General features: G+C 39.6%; 1 protein-coding gene across 7 annotated transcripts in view; it reads left to right on the top strand.

The window, feature by feature from the left end:
• nrxn3a (neurexin 3a) overlaps window positions 1-17,335 on the top strand; it is a 327,753-nt gene that overhangs the window by 53,977 nt on the left and 256,441 nt on the right. For 4 of the 7 annotated variants that reach the window (XM_053509387.1, XM_053509385.1, XM_053509384.1 and 1 more), the window contains exons 1-2: window positions 12,910-12,992; window positions 15,227-15,388. In XM_053509387.1, the coding sequence (XP_053365362.1) occupies window positions 15,287-15,388 (102 nt within the window). In that variant the 5' untranslated portion in view covers window positions 12,910-12,992; window positions 15,227-15,286. Of the gene's footprint in view, window positions 1-5,445; window positions 5,458-12,690; window positions 12,993-15,226; window positions 15,389-17,335 lie in introns of those variants that run through there. The other 3 variants (XM_053509390.1, XM_053509389.1, XM_053509388.1) reach the window with 2 other exon arrangements.

Raw genomic sequence — 17,335 nt, 5'->3', positions numbered from 1 at the left:
AAGAAATAAGATAACAAGCACAATAAAAACAGCAAATGTACATACGTATACATAGATTTAAACACTTCATGCGCTATTACAGCTAAATAAACACTATGAAACAGTTACTAGTTTATTGTCTAATGTGCTTATATGCTACCAACCTCGCGTGGTTTCTACAGTTTGACATAATAACTGTAATAATTTGCATATCTGTTTTGATTGGTTCAGTGTTGTGATATATATAATGATAATATTGTTATATTATAAACAGGTATTATTTTTATTTATGCTAAATTAGCATAGCTACAACTAGTATAGAAATTCTAAGCTAACAGCTAATTATTTATAATTATAATAATAATATTAAAACTATTTAAATTAAATGTGAATTTAGCATAAACAATATAAATACCAGTTTAAATCAGATAATTAAGAGCAGTTAACATGTTTTGTACACTTACTTCAGTACATAAAACAGATATTTTATTAATAGAATAATACACCAATACTTTTAACATCCATACAGAATGTAGGTATATATTTCTTTGGCGAGTGTGTGTGTGTGTGTGTGTGTGTGCATACGCATGTTGCGCCGCTTCCTGAAGCATGTCCCTGAATCCCTGGAGGCTTTCATTTACTTCCAACATAAGACCGTGTTATTGGCCATTATCTCTGCTGTCAGCCGCTGCGTTGATATCTAATGAAGGGCCATCTATGTCTGGATGCCATTTTTCAGCAGCGCGGCGTTGCCGTGGAGACGTGCCAGGTGAGGGCGGCGGGGCCCCGGCACGTCCTTCTCAACTTGAACCAGATAAGACAGGCGTTTAAGCGCCGGAGCCCAGGTTCAATATTTATTTTGCAAGCTTCGTTCATTTGCATTGTGCAGATTTCAAATGTTACGTCCTGAGAGGGAAGAGAGTAAAAAAATGTTACTGATCTCATCTCGTCTGATCAGGATGGAGTGTTTAATAGGAATTTAAAAAAAAATCATATATTAATGAACGATTGAATGGACTTCTGTTTCACCGGTGGATCAGAATCCAGACCAGATCTTTTGTCTTGAGGATGTCAATGCATGCTCTTTTATTGCTGAAAATCAAAATGGCCGTCTCTGCAGCGTTTCCTCTTCCTCTTCCAGTGAGCTGAGATTATTTTTATACCAGATTCCCTAAAAGTGCTTCGATCCTCCTTTATGGTCTATACAGTCTAAGACGCCTATTACACTTCATTTATTAATCTATTAAAGAATTAGAAGTTCCAGCTGGAGAGAAAAGACTACAGACTCCTTCATTAACGCTAAATAAACATCTTCTTATGCAAAACCGTGAGCTGTTGATGTGAAGCATCTGCCGCGAGTTACCATAGAAACGTTAACGTCAGGCGCTACTCTCAGAACCGCTGTTATATTAACATTTTCTGACCAATTAGGGGACAGAACTACAGTACACCCCGCCCTGGTATAAACTCTAACAGTAGATTATAAACTCCGGGTGCAGCACTGTTCTAGTAGAAATCAAAATGGCCACCGCGGCTGCTGTGTCTCCACTCCCTGTTACGGCAAGGTGATGTTAAATTCCTCGACACGCAGACGCCGCGTCGGTCATGGCCGCTAACAAATGAGGACTGGAGTGTGTGCAGAAATTGCTGATGGCTATCAGGGCTGTGCTGCACAGAGGAACCGTCGTCTTCTTCCCCCCTCTCATCCTTCCACTCACTCTCCATTTTCTGTGGCTCATCCCCCCGCACGACAACCCAGGCCCCCCTCCACCCCTGATCGTGAAACGCATTCAAATTCCTCGAAATGTATTTTGTCTTTGGATATTGTGTTTTTGGTGCTCAGATGATTGCGTTGTTAGTTTGTTTGCTGATTTTCTTGCACGAAGAATTTATCTGAGGATTGCAGAATTGAAAAATAATAATAGCCAGAAGAGGAAAATATTTTTAAAGGGAAAGTAACGCTGGAGAAAGTAAGAAATGTGAAGTCTTCCTTTTTTGGTGGGGGGAGGGGGGATAAATAAATAAATAAATAAATAAAATCACCTTGCTGATTAAAATGTCTACTCAATTCTGTACATGTTTGCACGCATGTGATGTAAATAATTTCATGTAAGCTGAGATTTTTAACCCTTTTTCAGTTAAAGAACTATATTTAGTAACTGTATCAGTTATAGTCTCAGTACTTCAAAAGAAAACATAAGTAGAAAATAAGTATCTTTGTATATTACATTTTTATGAATTAAATTAAATAAATATACCTTTAACTTTATAAAGGTTAAAAAACTATATATATATATATATATATATATATATATATATATATATATTTTTAAAAGTATGTATGTTGTGTTTGTTTATATATATATCTATATAAACAAACACAAAAATGACAAAAAAAAGTCAAATTTTTACCTAATTTTGAATTTTTTACAAGTATTACACTGATGGTTAACATATATAAGGTTTGTTGTTGTTGTTGTTGTTGTTGTTTGTGTGCTCTCCTGTACTCCTGACTCTTGCCTCATGTACTGTACGAGGCAGTTCCATACCTCAGGTGGATTTATATCGTTTGCACTTCACATGTTTTTTTGCAGGTTCTTTTTTCTTTGAGATTTTACACGGATAAGTACGCTGACTTTGTGTCCCAGAGCTCCTCACTGCAGTCGGACCTGTAATTGAAAACAGAAAATAATTAATTAAATCCAGTTAATGGCACAGACGAAGAATTAAGGAGCTGGAGAATTGAACAGATTTTTGCAGATCAGTGAAATGCTGCTGAGAAGCTGCAGGATGGAGGTGTGTGTGTGTGTGTGTGTGTGTGTGTGTGTGTGTGTGTGTGTGTGTGGAGGAAAGGGAAAGGAGAAAGTGTTAATCTACACCGAGCGCTGCTGTTGGACCCGAGTCTCTCGTATCCACAGGGATCAGTTTATACGTATTACAGCCATTTATAATCTTTATCAGGACACTCGACATCCTTCCTCAGGTTTACCTTCTTTACTGTATATGACATGTAAATGTGCAGCGCTTTACTCACTGATTATGTATTAAAGCTTGTGTACAAGTGGCTTCTCAGTGAGTTTATCTTCAGAGCAGTCAGTACAGTAGGAGCCTCGCTAATGATCTGTAGACTGAAATGAAAAAACATAAGCTTTATTCTTTTCTTTTTTTTCTGCATGAATAGGGTTTTCATGACTGCTTTGCTTTTCCAATCTTGTTTTTCTTTGTTTTGGGTTTCTCTTATACTGTATATGTATGTAGAGGATATTATATGTTATTTTATTGAGCCATCATGTGCACTGTAGTCTAGGAACATTTCAAACTGTAGAACTTATGACTGAGTGTGAAATGTCAGGCTTTCTTTCTTTCTTTCTTTCTTTCTTTCTTTCTTGCATTGCTAGAGTTTTAGTACCCGCCCTTCTTTCTTTCTTTCTTACAACTTTTTTTTTTTCTGCATGGCTGCTCTCACTTCGTTCTTTTTTTCTACTTTTCTTTTTTCTGCTAAGCTGCTCTCACATCTTTCTTTCTTTGTTTTCTTCTTTCTTTCAACTTCTGTTCATCTAATGTTTAGTGCTCTTACACACGTGTGCTACGTTCTTTTCTTAGACGTAGGGTGTATTCTTATGTGTGTGTGTGTTTGAGAGAGAGAGAGATCTTTAACATAGGGTGTGCACATGGTTGCTATGTTTATCAAAGGCGTCCAGCAGATGGTCTGTGTCTTCTCATACCTGGTCCAAGTCCAAATCTCCCTGCTGCTCTCACACCCAGTTTTGTCCAACCACCACATCCCCCCCTCCTCCCCCCCCCACACACACACACTCCTGCATGCTAACATTCACAGACCGTATTCCATATGAATATGGAATCAATCCAGCATCCTGGGAATATTTGATGGTTATTACAGAACTCCTCATTTATGCTTCGTACTCCATGGTGTTACTCACTGAGTGTGATTTAGTTATAATCTAAAAAAAAGTGCTAACACACACATACACACAGTGCCAGAAAAGGGAACAAGCTAATAGTAGCGACTATAAGCACTGCAGAAGGGTGGAGCAAACCAGTGGAGCTGAACGAGGATTGCAGCAGGCGGCGGACCTCTCCTCCAGAAAAAGGGTTTTGAGGCACAGACACAGTCTGGATAGATCTCTCTCTCTCACACACACACACACACACATACACACACACACACACAGGTAGGGACACAAGTTTTGCCAGGGTTTAGAGATTAAATTGATTGTGAGGTCGAAGGACAGGCGTGCACATGCCAAAGACTTAACCTTTATAATAATCTGTAGAATCATAAAACATACAAACATTTATTAATACATCAGAAGGACAGCATTAGAGCTTTACTCTCATTACAAAAAGTTTGACTTAAACATAAATGTGAATTCCTTTATATCTGCAGTGTAAATATTAGGCAAAGCCATTAAAGTTTGATGATACCATGATGACAATGAGTGCAGTTATCATTTAGGTCAATAATCAGATAATGAGTTCATTGTTAATAAAAATGCTTAGTGTAATAATAATAATAATAATAATGATATTAATAACAATAATAATAATATTATTATTAATAATAATAATAATAATAATAATAATAATACAAGGGGCATTCAAGTCAATCCGGAACTTATGATGAAATTTTTATATACACAATCATTTACCAACACCACTTTCACGTTACAGGAACTCGTCTGGGAGTTATTGCTCCATCCCTCGTACACTCCTGACTTTACTCCAAGCCATTTCCACACGTGGAGTTCCTGGGAGGCCCGTGTTTTAGACATGAAGCAGGCAGTCTAAACATGGTTTAGGAGTACTAAGCACTATTAAAACGCTGGGATAAGTGGATTAGTATAGCAGAGGATCATATAGAGAAATAAAGGCTTTTACTCTGTTCTATTTAGGTTCTGTTGTTCTGTGCAACCAAAAGTTCCAGTGTGACTTAAATGCCCCATGTAATAATAATAATAATAATAATAATAATAATAATCATATAAAGTAAAAATTAAGGAACAGTAGCTATAACATAAGTGATAGGGAGAAATTAGATGGATACCAACCATGTTTGATTGTTTAATTACTCACTCATCATGTATACCGTTTAATCCAGCTGTATACAGCGTTTTGAGGGCCTTGAGCCTATTCCAGGAGGCTTAGGGCATGAGGCAGGGTACACCCTGGACAGGGTGCCAATCCATCACAGGGCACACACATACACCCTCACACACCTATGTACACACTACAGGCAATTTTGGAACGCCAATTAGCCTAACCTACATGTCTTTTGACTGTGGGAAGAAACCGGAGTACCCGGATGAAACCAAACAAACAAAGGAAGAACATGCAAACTCTAAGCACACAGAGACGTTAATCGAGCCTGGCCGGGAATCAAACCCGGACCCTGGAGGTGCAAGGAGAAAGTGCTAACCACTACACCACCACCTATTGTTTAATAAGGTAAAAAAAAAGGTTCTTATCTATCCATTATACCATATTTTACTGTTTTTACACTTTAAGCTAGGCGGCATGGTGGCTTAGTGGTTAGCTCCTCGAGGGTCGAGGTTCGGTCGAGGTTCCTACCTTGGGTTTGCATGCATGTGCATGTTCCTCCTGTGCTTGGTGAATTTCCTTCTGGTACTCTGGTTACGTCCCACAGTCCAAAGACATGCAGATTAGGCTAATTGGTGTTCCCAAATTGCCTGTAGTGTGTGTATGAGTGTGTGTATGTCTATACCTTGTGATGGACTGGCACCCTGTCCATGGTGTACCATTCCTCGAGCCCTTAATCTCCCAGGATAGTCTCTAGGCCCCTTGTGACCCTTCAAGTTTAATTGTCAATGTAAAATAAGTACTTTCTTTCATATTTAGAAAGAAGCAAAATTATCCTTTCATTAAAATATAAGAATTTAAATATCGATTTAAAAAGTCAAATATTTGTAGAAAAAAGTTAAATAATATTTTATTCAGTGTATTATAATCTTAATATTTCTCTGCATATGTGTTTGCCTGTGCAGTGGTATGTTTGTACCCAGTCCAGAAATGTATAAATTCCAACAAGGATAATGACACTGAGAGAGAGAGAGAGAGAGAGAGAGAGAGAGAGTTTTCCTCTATCCTGACCTGATGAGACCTCAACGTTCTGCCCAACCCACTTCGACAACTCAAAAACCCAACCTGTATTGTCACTAATCATTATCCTTGTTGGAATTTCTACATCAATTGTGCACGTTTGGGATACAACATCTGGTTGTACAGATTATCATGTAACTTATAAAACTGCATTTGTTTGTGTCAGCTTTGAAAGATCATCCCAGTGTCCAGGCAATGACATCATTGTTATTAGATGTCACACAGGCCTTCAGTACTGTGCAAAAGTCTTGGGCCCCGAACATGTTACCTATTCCTGCATTCCTTAATGTAGTCTGACGAATAGTTCTCCAGGCTTCCCGAGAGACTTCTTTGTCTTTCATTTTTTGTCCAGTTCCTATACCTGAGCCACACAGAATTGTTTAAGCATAAAACAATCATGTGCAAGAAAGGGTATCTGACTGATGCTCATTTTCTCCAAACTCATGCATGTTGATAATGTCAATCAGCCAGAGAATGAAGTTTGTTTAGTGCACATTTACGTTTGGTGATACTAACAAAATGTCAAAATTCCATAAAGCTTAAAAGAAGCTAAAACAACAAATCAGTGACAGCTGAATGGCGAAGCAGTGCTTCATGAGCTTGGTGTGTGCTGAAACTTTCAGTAATACATCTCAGCCATTCTAGCACATCAGCTTCTATTGACACACATTATTAAAAGAGAAGGAGGCGGTTCTAATCAAACACATTTTGTCAGATCTGGTAAATACTCCTCATAGTCTGCTAGTTGTCAGTTCTGTTTGTGGGCTTGAAGAATCCCTGTTTGTGCACAGCCCTGGCTCACTAGATGGGAATCAAAGAAAGTGGCACAGCCCGCAACACAGAACACTATTCCAACTAATCAGCATCAGAGTGCCGATGATATGCTAATATTGGCTATCTCACCCAGTTGTTAGTGTTGTTGCCTTGGCAAATCCGTGAGTTGGGGTGGGGGGGTATTGTGGGGGCGGGGGTTAGGCGGTGGGTTCTGAAGTAGCACTGAAGGAAAGAGCGTACCTATTTGGTTCAGCAGACTTACAGTAGTTAATTATCACAATTTCTTAACTCTTCCTTCTTTTATGGGGTGCCATTATTTTAAGCATATCTAAATAATTCGATTTTAATTTATTTATTCATTTCATTTGGATTGCTTTTGCAAGGTATTAGATGTCAACTAATAATGTTGACAAAAGATTTCATTAGGTTCTTGCATTTGTATATAAGAATGATGGTCTATTGCGCATTTGCATCGACTATGGCATCACACAATATGGCCTTTAAATTGAGCTTCAGACAGCATGTGACTTCATTGGTAGCACTGTCACCCTCCTCTGCCAGGGTTTGGGGTTCATATCTTACCTCTGTCTGTTTGTTTAGAGTTTGCATTCTCTCCCTGTCCTTTTGGTTTCCTCCAGGTCCTCCAGTTTTCTCCCACAGCCCAATGGCATGCACAGATTAACATTTCCAGTTTCCAAATTGCCCGTAGTGTGTGATAAGATGTGTGATGGGTCATGCCTTGAGTTTCCCTGGAATATGAGCCAGGCCCCAGGTGATGTCCTCACAGCATAAGCGGTGTGGAAAATGGATAGGCGCATGGAAATTGAGCTTCATGTTAGTGTATCTTTTTTTATGAAATTATACCTGAACTCTAGAGACATTTCTGGTGTAAAAGCTCTTAATTACGTTTTACAAATAAATCCATACATATCCAGGCTGAAAAACAAGTCCCCTTTGGAGATGCCTAGACTGGTGGCAGTGAATCTGCTCTACAGTGTCAGTCAGTCAGACCTATTCTTAGCCGACCTGCTCAGCATTTCCTTACCTCATCACTTTGATTATTTATGTGCTGATTATTTGTCTCCCATGCTGACTGTATTACCGCTGCTGCTTGCTCCCTGTTTGACATCACGCCTTTGATGATGACAAGCATTTGTAGCGTACCCCCATCAAAGATTCAAGTGGGAATCATAAATCCGTACAGAGAGCACTTTCTGGCAACTGTCCATTTTGTCCTGCGAGGGCTGAAAGTGCAATTGATCAAAATGTTGCCTTCGCTTCGAGGGCTCTCGTCCTGTAATGGCCTCCCTCCTAAAGCCGCCTGGATTTATGGCAGGCATAACTGCACTACTTCTACTGTGCTTCAATGCCTCTGGCATCTTCCACATGTTTCCGTGCATGTGCATGTATATGTGTGTGTTAGCAAGAAAACCACACGAGAACACCATTACCATTAGGCTTCGATAACAATCTCAGTCCCTGGTGTCCATTCAGACATATAACGATGTTTTCATTAAGATTTTATAATTCAGCACGTCGGCTGTCCGGCACGTGGCCCAGCCGCTCGTCTCCATCCATTTTACCATTATGGCGCAGATTAAAAGCCCTTTGTCCCCTCCTAGTAAGGGTTTTCATTAAAAAAATCTCAAGAGATAGGTTTGTTTTGAGCTGAAAGGGAGCCTCGGGGAAAACTGCTGGTCCATGTTCACTTTTTTACACAGCTTTCATTTTGTGCTTTCAGAGAATGTCATTTCACTCATACGGCATGCGGTACTCGTCTCTATTATTATATACTACATTCTACTACTGCTGAATGTCTCTCTCTCTCACTCTGTCTTGCACACACAAATGCACAGACACACACACACGCATTGGTGCTGGAAAGGCTGTGAATTTTCTGCAAAATTGGGCAAATTTTGACAGTTGCACATGTTGGCCTTCCTGAAAATGCATAACAATAGAATATAATAATAGACAGGTCTCATTTTATGTTCTAAAACCGTTCTTTAGTAATTTGTACTGTAAGTTATAAAATATGTTTTTAAGCATAATTAGATTTTTTTTATTCTATCATAATTTATGCCTTACTCCAATATTCTCATTTGTTGTATTTTCACTTTATTTCACTTTTTTAATTTTTTAGCATATTATTATGGATTTTTTTTTTCTGAATCTTCTTTACACATGTACAGCAGCTTGCATAAATATTCACCCCCTTGAACCTTATTCAATTTTACCCAATAGTTTTACAACCTGGAACAAAAATTGACTTAATTTAGGATTTTTATGTCATTAATCTATAGACAGTATTGCATATTTCTAATGTTTGGGAAGCTCATCCTCCAGAAGTCAGGGACTGATTAGATAGCTGATTAGCAGGAGAAGCAAGCCACTAAAAGTATAATGCATTGATTATATAATAAATAAAAATGATAATCGTTGGCAAATTGCTGAGGTGTAAAAAAAATAAAACTGTTGCTTTTAAAGGAAAACTTTGGAAACAGAAACTCTTACATCACATTTTTTATTATTGTTTTATTTCTTTCTTTGTAAATATTAGCATAAATGTGGCAATTATACAGTAGTTATGTCATTCCAAAAGCATTGTTTTTATTGGATTGGCCAGGTTCTGTCACCTTACAGCCTTACAGCCCCTACACACTTACTCACACACACGCACGCACACACACACACACAGAGCCATATTGGTTGTTGTTCTGTGATCTGTAATATCACATTGGACCCTTTAGCATGGCCAGTCTCTCATTAAGTATTAAGTGGCACTGGATTAATGGCAGAGGGAAGCAGCTGGTGGTAAAGTGTGCTGGTGTCTTTAGTAAAAACAACACTCATTTTAATTAATAATTGATCACCGCTTCATCCAGAGAGACTCCCGGTGACATTTGATCTGTATTAAGAGGTCAGCGAGTCCCTTGTCGACGTCCCGCTTTGCTCAGAAACTCCCTGCTTGAGGCTGGGAGGATGAGCTCAGGTTTAGTGGCTGTGGTGCAAACGTAGAACGTTCAGATATAGATTTTGAGATCGCTTTCATTCTTTACTTATTTATGAACAATTACTACTGAAACGTACACGTACATCTTCAAGCAGGCCTGCTGGGAATCCATGCTTTCTGAGAATTAACAGTACCTGATACTGTCTAATAGGAAACATTTGACACAGCAATTGACTTGTTTTTGCAGTTGTTATGATTGAAAAGCTTATCGAGGAATGATTCTGGTCTGTTTTAGGAAGAGTGCTTTAAATGAAATGAACTGAAATCGCACAAAGTTACCTAGTAAATGATGAACTGTAATAAATACACATCTTGTGCTGTTAATGTTACAGAATATAATTTTTGGGGGGATTTTGGAAGCCGTGTGACTCATTCTGGCCTAATCCCTTAATCTGTGCCCGCTCCATACTGTAGTGTATGTGGGCTAATGGACTTGCAGAGAGAAGTGGGATTTGCACGTGGATCAGTGGAGGATGGCTCATGTGACACGTGAATCACATCCATCCCCTCATCCGGTAGACTTTATGGGTCCCTGTCAGAGTAGATTCTCAGAGATAATGTGTTAAAAAGGTAAACACATAGGGATGTTCAAGTCAAACCAGGATTTGTGATGAAATTTTTGGTAAATTTCATTTACAGAAGACTTCAAACACAGTATGAGACCCCTAGCTGCGGTCAAACATTAGAATGGTACAGGCATTTTAAAGAAGGCTGTAAGTCCGTGAATAACGATCTTGGCCGAGGTGGCTGTACAGTAAATAACGATCGGACATTCAGTGAGTGGAACGCCTGATCCTTGAGAATTGGTGGATTACTTGTAAACTCAAGTCACACAATCATTCACTGACACCACTTGCAAATTACTGGAACTTAGCTTAAAGTTATTGCCACATCAACCATTTCCACATGTTTGGGCTATTGAAGGAGTTCCTGGGGGGCCAGGGTTTCAAATGTAAAGCAGATGTCCGATCATTTCCACCTCTCCTTCTGTAGATAGTGAGAAAACTTAATGGTATCCAAGCACTAGTGAAACGCTGGGATAAGTGCATTAGTGTAGCAGTGGATTATATAAAGAGATCATCAGAAAATTATGATTGTGTATTTTTGAAATCAATAATCTATTTCTAGTAAAAATGTATCTTGTAATGCTGGGCCTTACTGATCTATAGTTGTAAGCCTATACCGTATAACAATGAGCTTCTATACAGCTGGCTGTACCGTTCACACCGTAGCTGGATGCCATCGCAGCTGGACGCCAACACTGGCCGTGATGAGCAAATCAGCCCCAGTTGCTCAAGAGCCACCAATCAGCTTTAATGCCAGACGGCTGGGCCGAAGAAGGCTCTTAAACCTGTATAGATATTACACGAGTAAGGACACGTTACGTTGTTGGACGTACTTTATTATTTATTAAAACATCTAATATGTAAACCCATCCATCACTGTGGATCAGGTGTAGGTAAATCAGTTTTACTGATGCCTGGTGCCAATGGACTCGGGGTCTGGTGACCACATGGACTGACTTGATGAAAGATTTTTCTAGCATGAGTGAAATGTGGGATTTTTCCCCCCAGATATTGCAGCTGCAGACAAATTAGATCGCTATGAACATGTTTATTCATGCACTTTACTTCTACTGTGCACTCATAAATTCTGCAGGTGGTGTTTTTCATTTCCTCTGCGCTTTGTAACATGGTTATAGTTGAAGAAGTGAACTGTAATGTTAGTAAGACAAATTGGGAAACTTTATTGGATAAATGTCTTCACCATGGACTTAGCATTTTTCAACTTTAAACAGAATCTATAGTAAGTGAAGCAGATTTTTCAGGTTTCGTGGCTGCACTTGTTTTTTCTGGTTGTACACTGAGCATTTTTATTGGTCTTTTAAGATTATTACTTGTCCTGGTGTATGAGATTATGCCAATAAAATTTGGGCTGAATTCTAAACAGGCTAATCCTACATGGTCAGTACTGTATGTTTACATGAGGTTGTGTAAATTCATGTTAATCTAACTAAAACCAGACTTTTAAAAAAACATGTTAATGTGTTAGCTTGATAGCTTCTCCCACAAGCTATACCTCGATCATACACACGAATCAGCCTAGGCTTTGTTCACATGCTTCACAGTTCTTTCGACGGGAAAAGCTACTAACAGAATAGCGTTGATGTCTGCCTTCGGATAACCTTATAACCATGAGGGATAGCGTGCATCCCATTTGTACAAAAATCACATACAGTAATAGGCCAAAAGGAAAAAGGACCAATACTAACTTACTGAAAGAGGCATACTGTATCACCACTTATACAGTAGTAGTGGAGTCGGATATACGTAGATCAATAAATAGATTCCTGTGCCATGCTGGTATATACTAGAACCAGAACAGTGGTCCAAATAAATGACCCAGCCGAACTATAACTGTAGCTCGACTTTACATGCAAATGTGGTGAATAAAATGATAGACCTTTCCGTACTTGTTTCTGTGCCAATAGTTCAGCATTATCTTATGCCCATTTTCACTGTTATATTTTTTATATAAGCCATGTAGCAGTATTGTAGGCTTGGACACTTCCAAGACTTTCTTCTCAGCTCTCTCTGGTGGCAGTGGAGATAAAAGCGATAACGGCTCCCCCAATGCTTTCAACTCGACCAGAAATATCCTTTAAGATGTTTGACTTTTCTTGGTTCTGACCACAAAAGCATATCAAATCTGGTCGAGTGTAAACCTTTCTACGAAAAACAGAGATGTTAAGTTTGGTTCTAATCTATTTCCATCCTCTCTTCCAGCCCGAGAGGAGAACGTGGCCACCTTCCGAGGCTCAGAGTACTTTTGCTACGACCTCTCTCAGAACCCCATCCAGAGCAGCAGTGATGAGATCACGCTCTCCTTCAAGACCTGGCAGCGCAACGGGCTGATTCTGCACACGGGCAAGTCGGCCGACTATGTCAACCTGGCGCTGAAGGACGGCGCCGTGTCCCTGGTCATCAATCTAGGTTCTGGGGCCTTTGAGGCCATCGTCGAGCCGGTCAACGGCAAATTCAACGATAATGCCTGGCATGATGTCAAAGTTACTCGCAATCTCAGACAGGTAATGTTAAATAGACGAAGCGTTGGGGGTTTGGCATTCTTGCGGTAGTCTCCCACCTAATGAATTGTTTTTCTTTAAAAATATACAATGCCTGTCCTGTTTATTTGCCTTCACTTTTTTGATGACTTTCTAGACCAGCTATCTCTCCCCAAGGTCTTTACTAAGTACTTTTCACCTCAGGGTAAGCCTTTTTAAGCGTTAACCTCCGTCATAGGCCATCAGTGGTGTGATGGCTTCGAGAGGTTACATTGCTGTTTTTCCACCTCTCCCTCTGTAGATATTCTCCTCATTCGGGCAAATAGCACTTCTTATCAGCGTGGCACGGAGACGCTTCAGCCAAGCTCGACCGTGCCATTTACCCACAGCCAATTTTTTGTCGGTTAAATCGTTGGCTGCACCGACTGCATTTTAAAATATGTAAATGTTCTGGGTTGGTTTTGCACCTCAGCAGCAGATATTTTTGGCACGGGCAGATGCAAAGGTGATGGCGCCCCCCTGAGCTCCATCCATCAAGATCAACACGCATCTCTGTTTTATCTCTTTTATTCACACTTTATGTATTTCTTTTTCACAATCATAGCTGGAAATAAAAGGCTGTGCATCTTGCGAATGCATCTGCTCAGTTGAGGAACATTGGTTATCACGTCTTCAGTGTGATATTTGCAGAAATGTTCGGTACAGGGATTGACATGCATGCTGCTTGTCATAAAAAACAAAACAAAAAAAAAACGCACTACAATGAAGATGATGCTGAATGCATTCGGTATTTATGAACGCTTTTAAAGTCATAAGTTATTATCTGTTCTGCACGTTCGACACGCACAAACTGTGCTATTTCAGGAGTACGGGGTAAAGGAATCTTGGTCTTTTTTTTTTTTTTCTCTCTCTTTCTCCCAATTTCACTCTTTCATATTTTTGCTACTCAGTCAAAGCTAACCACTCATGGAACGAGTCTGTTGTACTAACTGTTACCAGAACGACTAATGAAGCTCCCTAATTATTCATCATTGATTTTGTTTTGATTTTTACGTCATTCTTTTTTTTCTTGACAGCTCTTTTTGTTCACTGTTTAATTTCCTTTCTTCCCCCCTTTTCACAAAGCATTCAGGCATTGGACACGCTATGGTAAACAAACTACATTGTCTGGTAGATATCATTCCTATTGTCCTTTTCTTTTGGTTTGCCGTGTGCTCTCCTGGCCCTCTTCCTTTTTTCTTTGAGTTTCTTTCTAAACGTCATAATCGACTATCGACCAAAAAAAGGAAATGGGGTTGGCATTCTAGGTGTTCTTCACTTTCTCCTTGTCCTGTTTTCTTCCTCATCATGGCTTTTACTCCGTTTTTTTTTTTTTTCTCTGGCTTACTCTCTCTGAACTTCCTCCTCCTCCTCCTCTCTTCAAAAGACCTTGATTTGTGATTTCGTAGGCTGTAGTGGTTTAATAAAAGCCTTTCTTTTTTTGCCGGATACTGTTGACGAAACTGACAGAAGCTTTCCACCAAGAAACTCAGTGAATAAATATAAAATAAGAACAGCCAGTGGGCAGGGGAGCTCTGACAGTTGTTTCCAGTACAGACTTGCATGGCGCGCCAAATCATCTCCATTTTCACTGCAGCTTTTTCTGTGATCTTCATCACTAACAACTTCATTACCCATTACCCATTGTGTACCGTGCACATCGTTATCTTCTCATCTTCCTCATCGCTTTCACATCCATGGCTTTCCTGTTCACTTGCATGTGTTCCTACAGCTTGGCTTTGCATGCCGCCTTAGGCTGAAGTAGCACATTAGCATCCGTATCCTTCATACAGGAATTAAATCTCATTAAAAACCCACACAGAGCTTGCTCATCAGTAGTATTAGTAAACCATGCAGCACATTTTGGACGCATGCTTATCAATGTCTGAACTAACCAGTCAAATAAAAGGAAAAAAAAAAAAAAACTAAAAAACTCCATGGTTTGCGACATTATACTAACCTCCCAGACTTAATCAAGATCCCAAAGTAGTGAACCCATTTCTTACACCATCAAAGATAAAGAAAATATCCCGCAGAAATATTTTCTTTACCTGCAAGAAAAGAACTGACTGATAAGAGCCCAGTGCTGCTAATTAATCCCCAGTGTTACACCAGACAACTGCTCCCACTGCTCCTACCAATGGCGTTCAAAAAGTCACAGGTTCTGAGGGTCAACAGTGGATCTCTCCCCTTCCTTTCTGTCATGTTCACATTACCAGGTCACCATCTCCGTGGATGGCATCCTTACCACCACAGGCTACACGCAGGAGGACTACACCATGCTGGGTTCAGATGATTTCTTCTACGTCGGAGGAAGCCCGAGTACCGCTGACTTACCTGGTTCACCTGTCAGCAACAACTTCATGGGCTGCCTCAAAGAGGTAAGTGGAGTGAAAAGTGCTTAGGTGTTCATGTGATATAAAGTCAAAACCAGGAGCTGTCAGGGATCAAGGGTTGTAGGGGACTAGGAACTAGGATCATTAGATTTTCTCAGTTACCTTAAGAACCCTTAACTGATGCTCTTCAAATGAACTTCATCAAGAATTCCAAAACTGTGTCCATAAGTGTGATATTTATAAAAGAATACTATACAGAATCTTCACACGGAATGGCCTTTTTCTTAAGTCCAAAGAACCTTTTGTTTTGCCAGATGGAGCTCTTAGTACTCCATAGTGAGAAGGTTAGAATCTCAAATCGAAGAGTGCATAAATCTATTACAGGCTAATGAGACATAATGATATCATTAACTACAAAACAGGTTCAGGTGATTACGAGTGCTGATGCCAGAACAGAGCAGAATGCCAAAACCGGTGCCAAACAGAAAGCTTTTCGGGTGATCGATCAGTGCATTAGCCATAGCGAGGTTTTCTCAACTCTCTGTCTCGCGTCCTGTTTTGCATCTCACCTCGAACCCTTTGTCCTCGCAACACAAATGAAGCAACTTGGAATGGAACGTTGAAGCAGTGGAATAGATTTAATAAAGCTTATCTTGTGAGAAGAACAGAGTGGACATGGGTCTCCATGGAGCACCCCGATAATGAAATTCACTGGACTTCTACATTTTCTCACGATGTGAAATTGTTTCAGCTGTATTAAATTTGGCTTTTCAATTGCTGTAAATCATTTGATTAAGGTTGCACTAGTCTAGAGAAGAAGCTCGGATGATTGGCTGAGATGAGATTCTGCATTCTGGTGCTTGTCAAGATTGCAGTGTAACATGAGTGGGTTGGTGTGAGGGGCTGTAATCTGAAGGGAAGGAATCTCCAAGTAGAAAAACTGTACTGATCTCATGAGATTTACTTTATATAAGAAATATTTTATAGATGTGAGGTAATACCGATGTCCCCACAGTGTGAAAAGCTATTCTTCATGTCTGGTGGCCGTAATCATTAAAAGGATAATTTTCTTAATTTAGCTTCGAGTGGGTTCTTAATCTATAGCAACATTAATCTGGAGATTTTCAATAAACCTTGGATGTATAATACGATACACTGTCTGTTGCCTTTACGATGTATGGAAAAATCTAAAGAAGTTCATCTATTGTCAGATTCAGTTTGGATAGCGACTATTGCTCCTGGCATGCTGCTCAAATCCTTGCACGTTAGCGTTTTAAAGTCTTGTTACCAGGATTTGATATCAGACACATTCTAGCAAAAAGTGGATCGCATGTATGTGAATATAGCAATCAGATTTGTGATGTCACAAGTCCTTGTGTAGCATAAAAACTAACTGGGTCACCGGAATGAGTAGTGAACCTGGAGCTCCAAGAATCAGAAGGTTTAGCAGCAAGGTTTGCTTTATTGGATTCTAAAAAAGTAAAATATACCACAGACTTGGAATTGAGGCAAGTACCAGCAAATCCCATGCTTTTCCATGCATTAAAGATCTCTTCAATATAAGATTTTCATAGTTCCATGGATCAACACCAAGTTAGGGTCAAAATGCTTGGTATCATTGGTTACGTCATCCCGCTTGGTTACTTTTTGCCAGCTAGGCCACCTTTAGTAGACAGATACAAAGCACAAAGTCAAAGAATGACCCCTAAGATCCTTTAAAATCTGCAAAAATGATTAAGGCTATTTTGCGAAGATAAAGGCCTAGAGCCATCTTGTTTATTTTTGAAAGTGTTAGCTTTGCTACGGCTGTGGGAAGTTAAGACTCTGAGACTGTAGGACATTGGGAGCGTGGGAAACGTATGTCCCTGCCACACTCTGACAAAGACCATGAAGGTGCAACTGCATCATAAAAATATTTAAGAAGGCAGTGGCAACAGCTCAAAATGGTACAACAAATGTGTATTTATCAACTTCGTACTAAAGATTTATACT

Source organism: Clarias gariepinus, chromosome 13 (genome assembly GCF_024256425.1).
Source record: "Clarias gariepinus isolate MV-2021 ecotype Netherlands chromosome 13, CGAR_prim_01v2, whole genome shotgun sequence".
NCBI classification, from domain to species: Eukaryota; Metazoa; Chordata; class Actinopteri; order Siluriformes; family Clariidae; genus Clarias; species Clarias gariepinus.
Note: the sequence above shows the minus strand (reverse complement) of the source record. Positions and strands in the feature narration are given on the sequence as shown.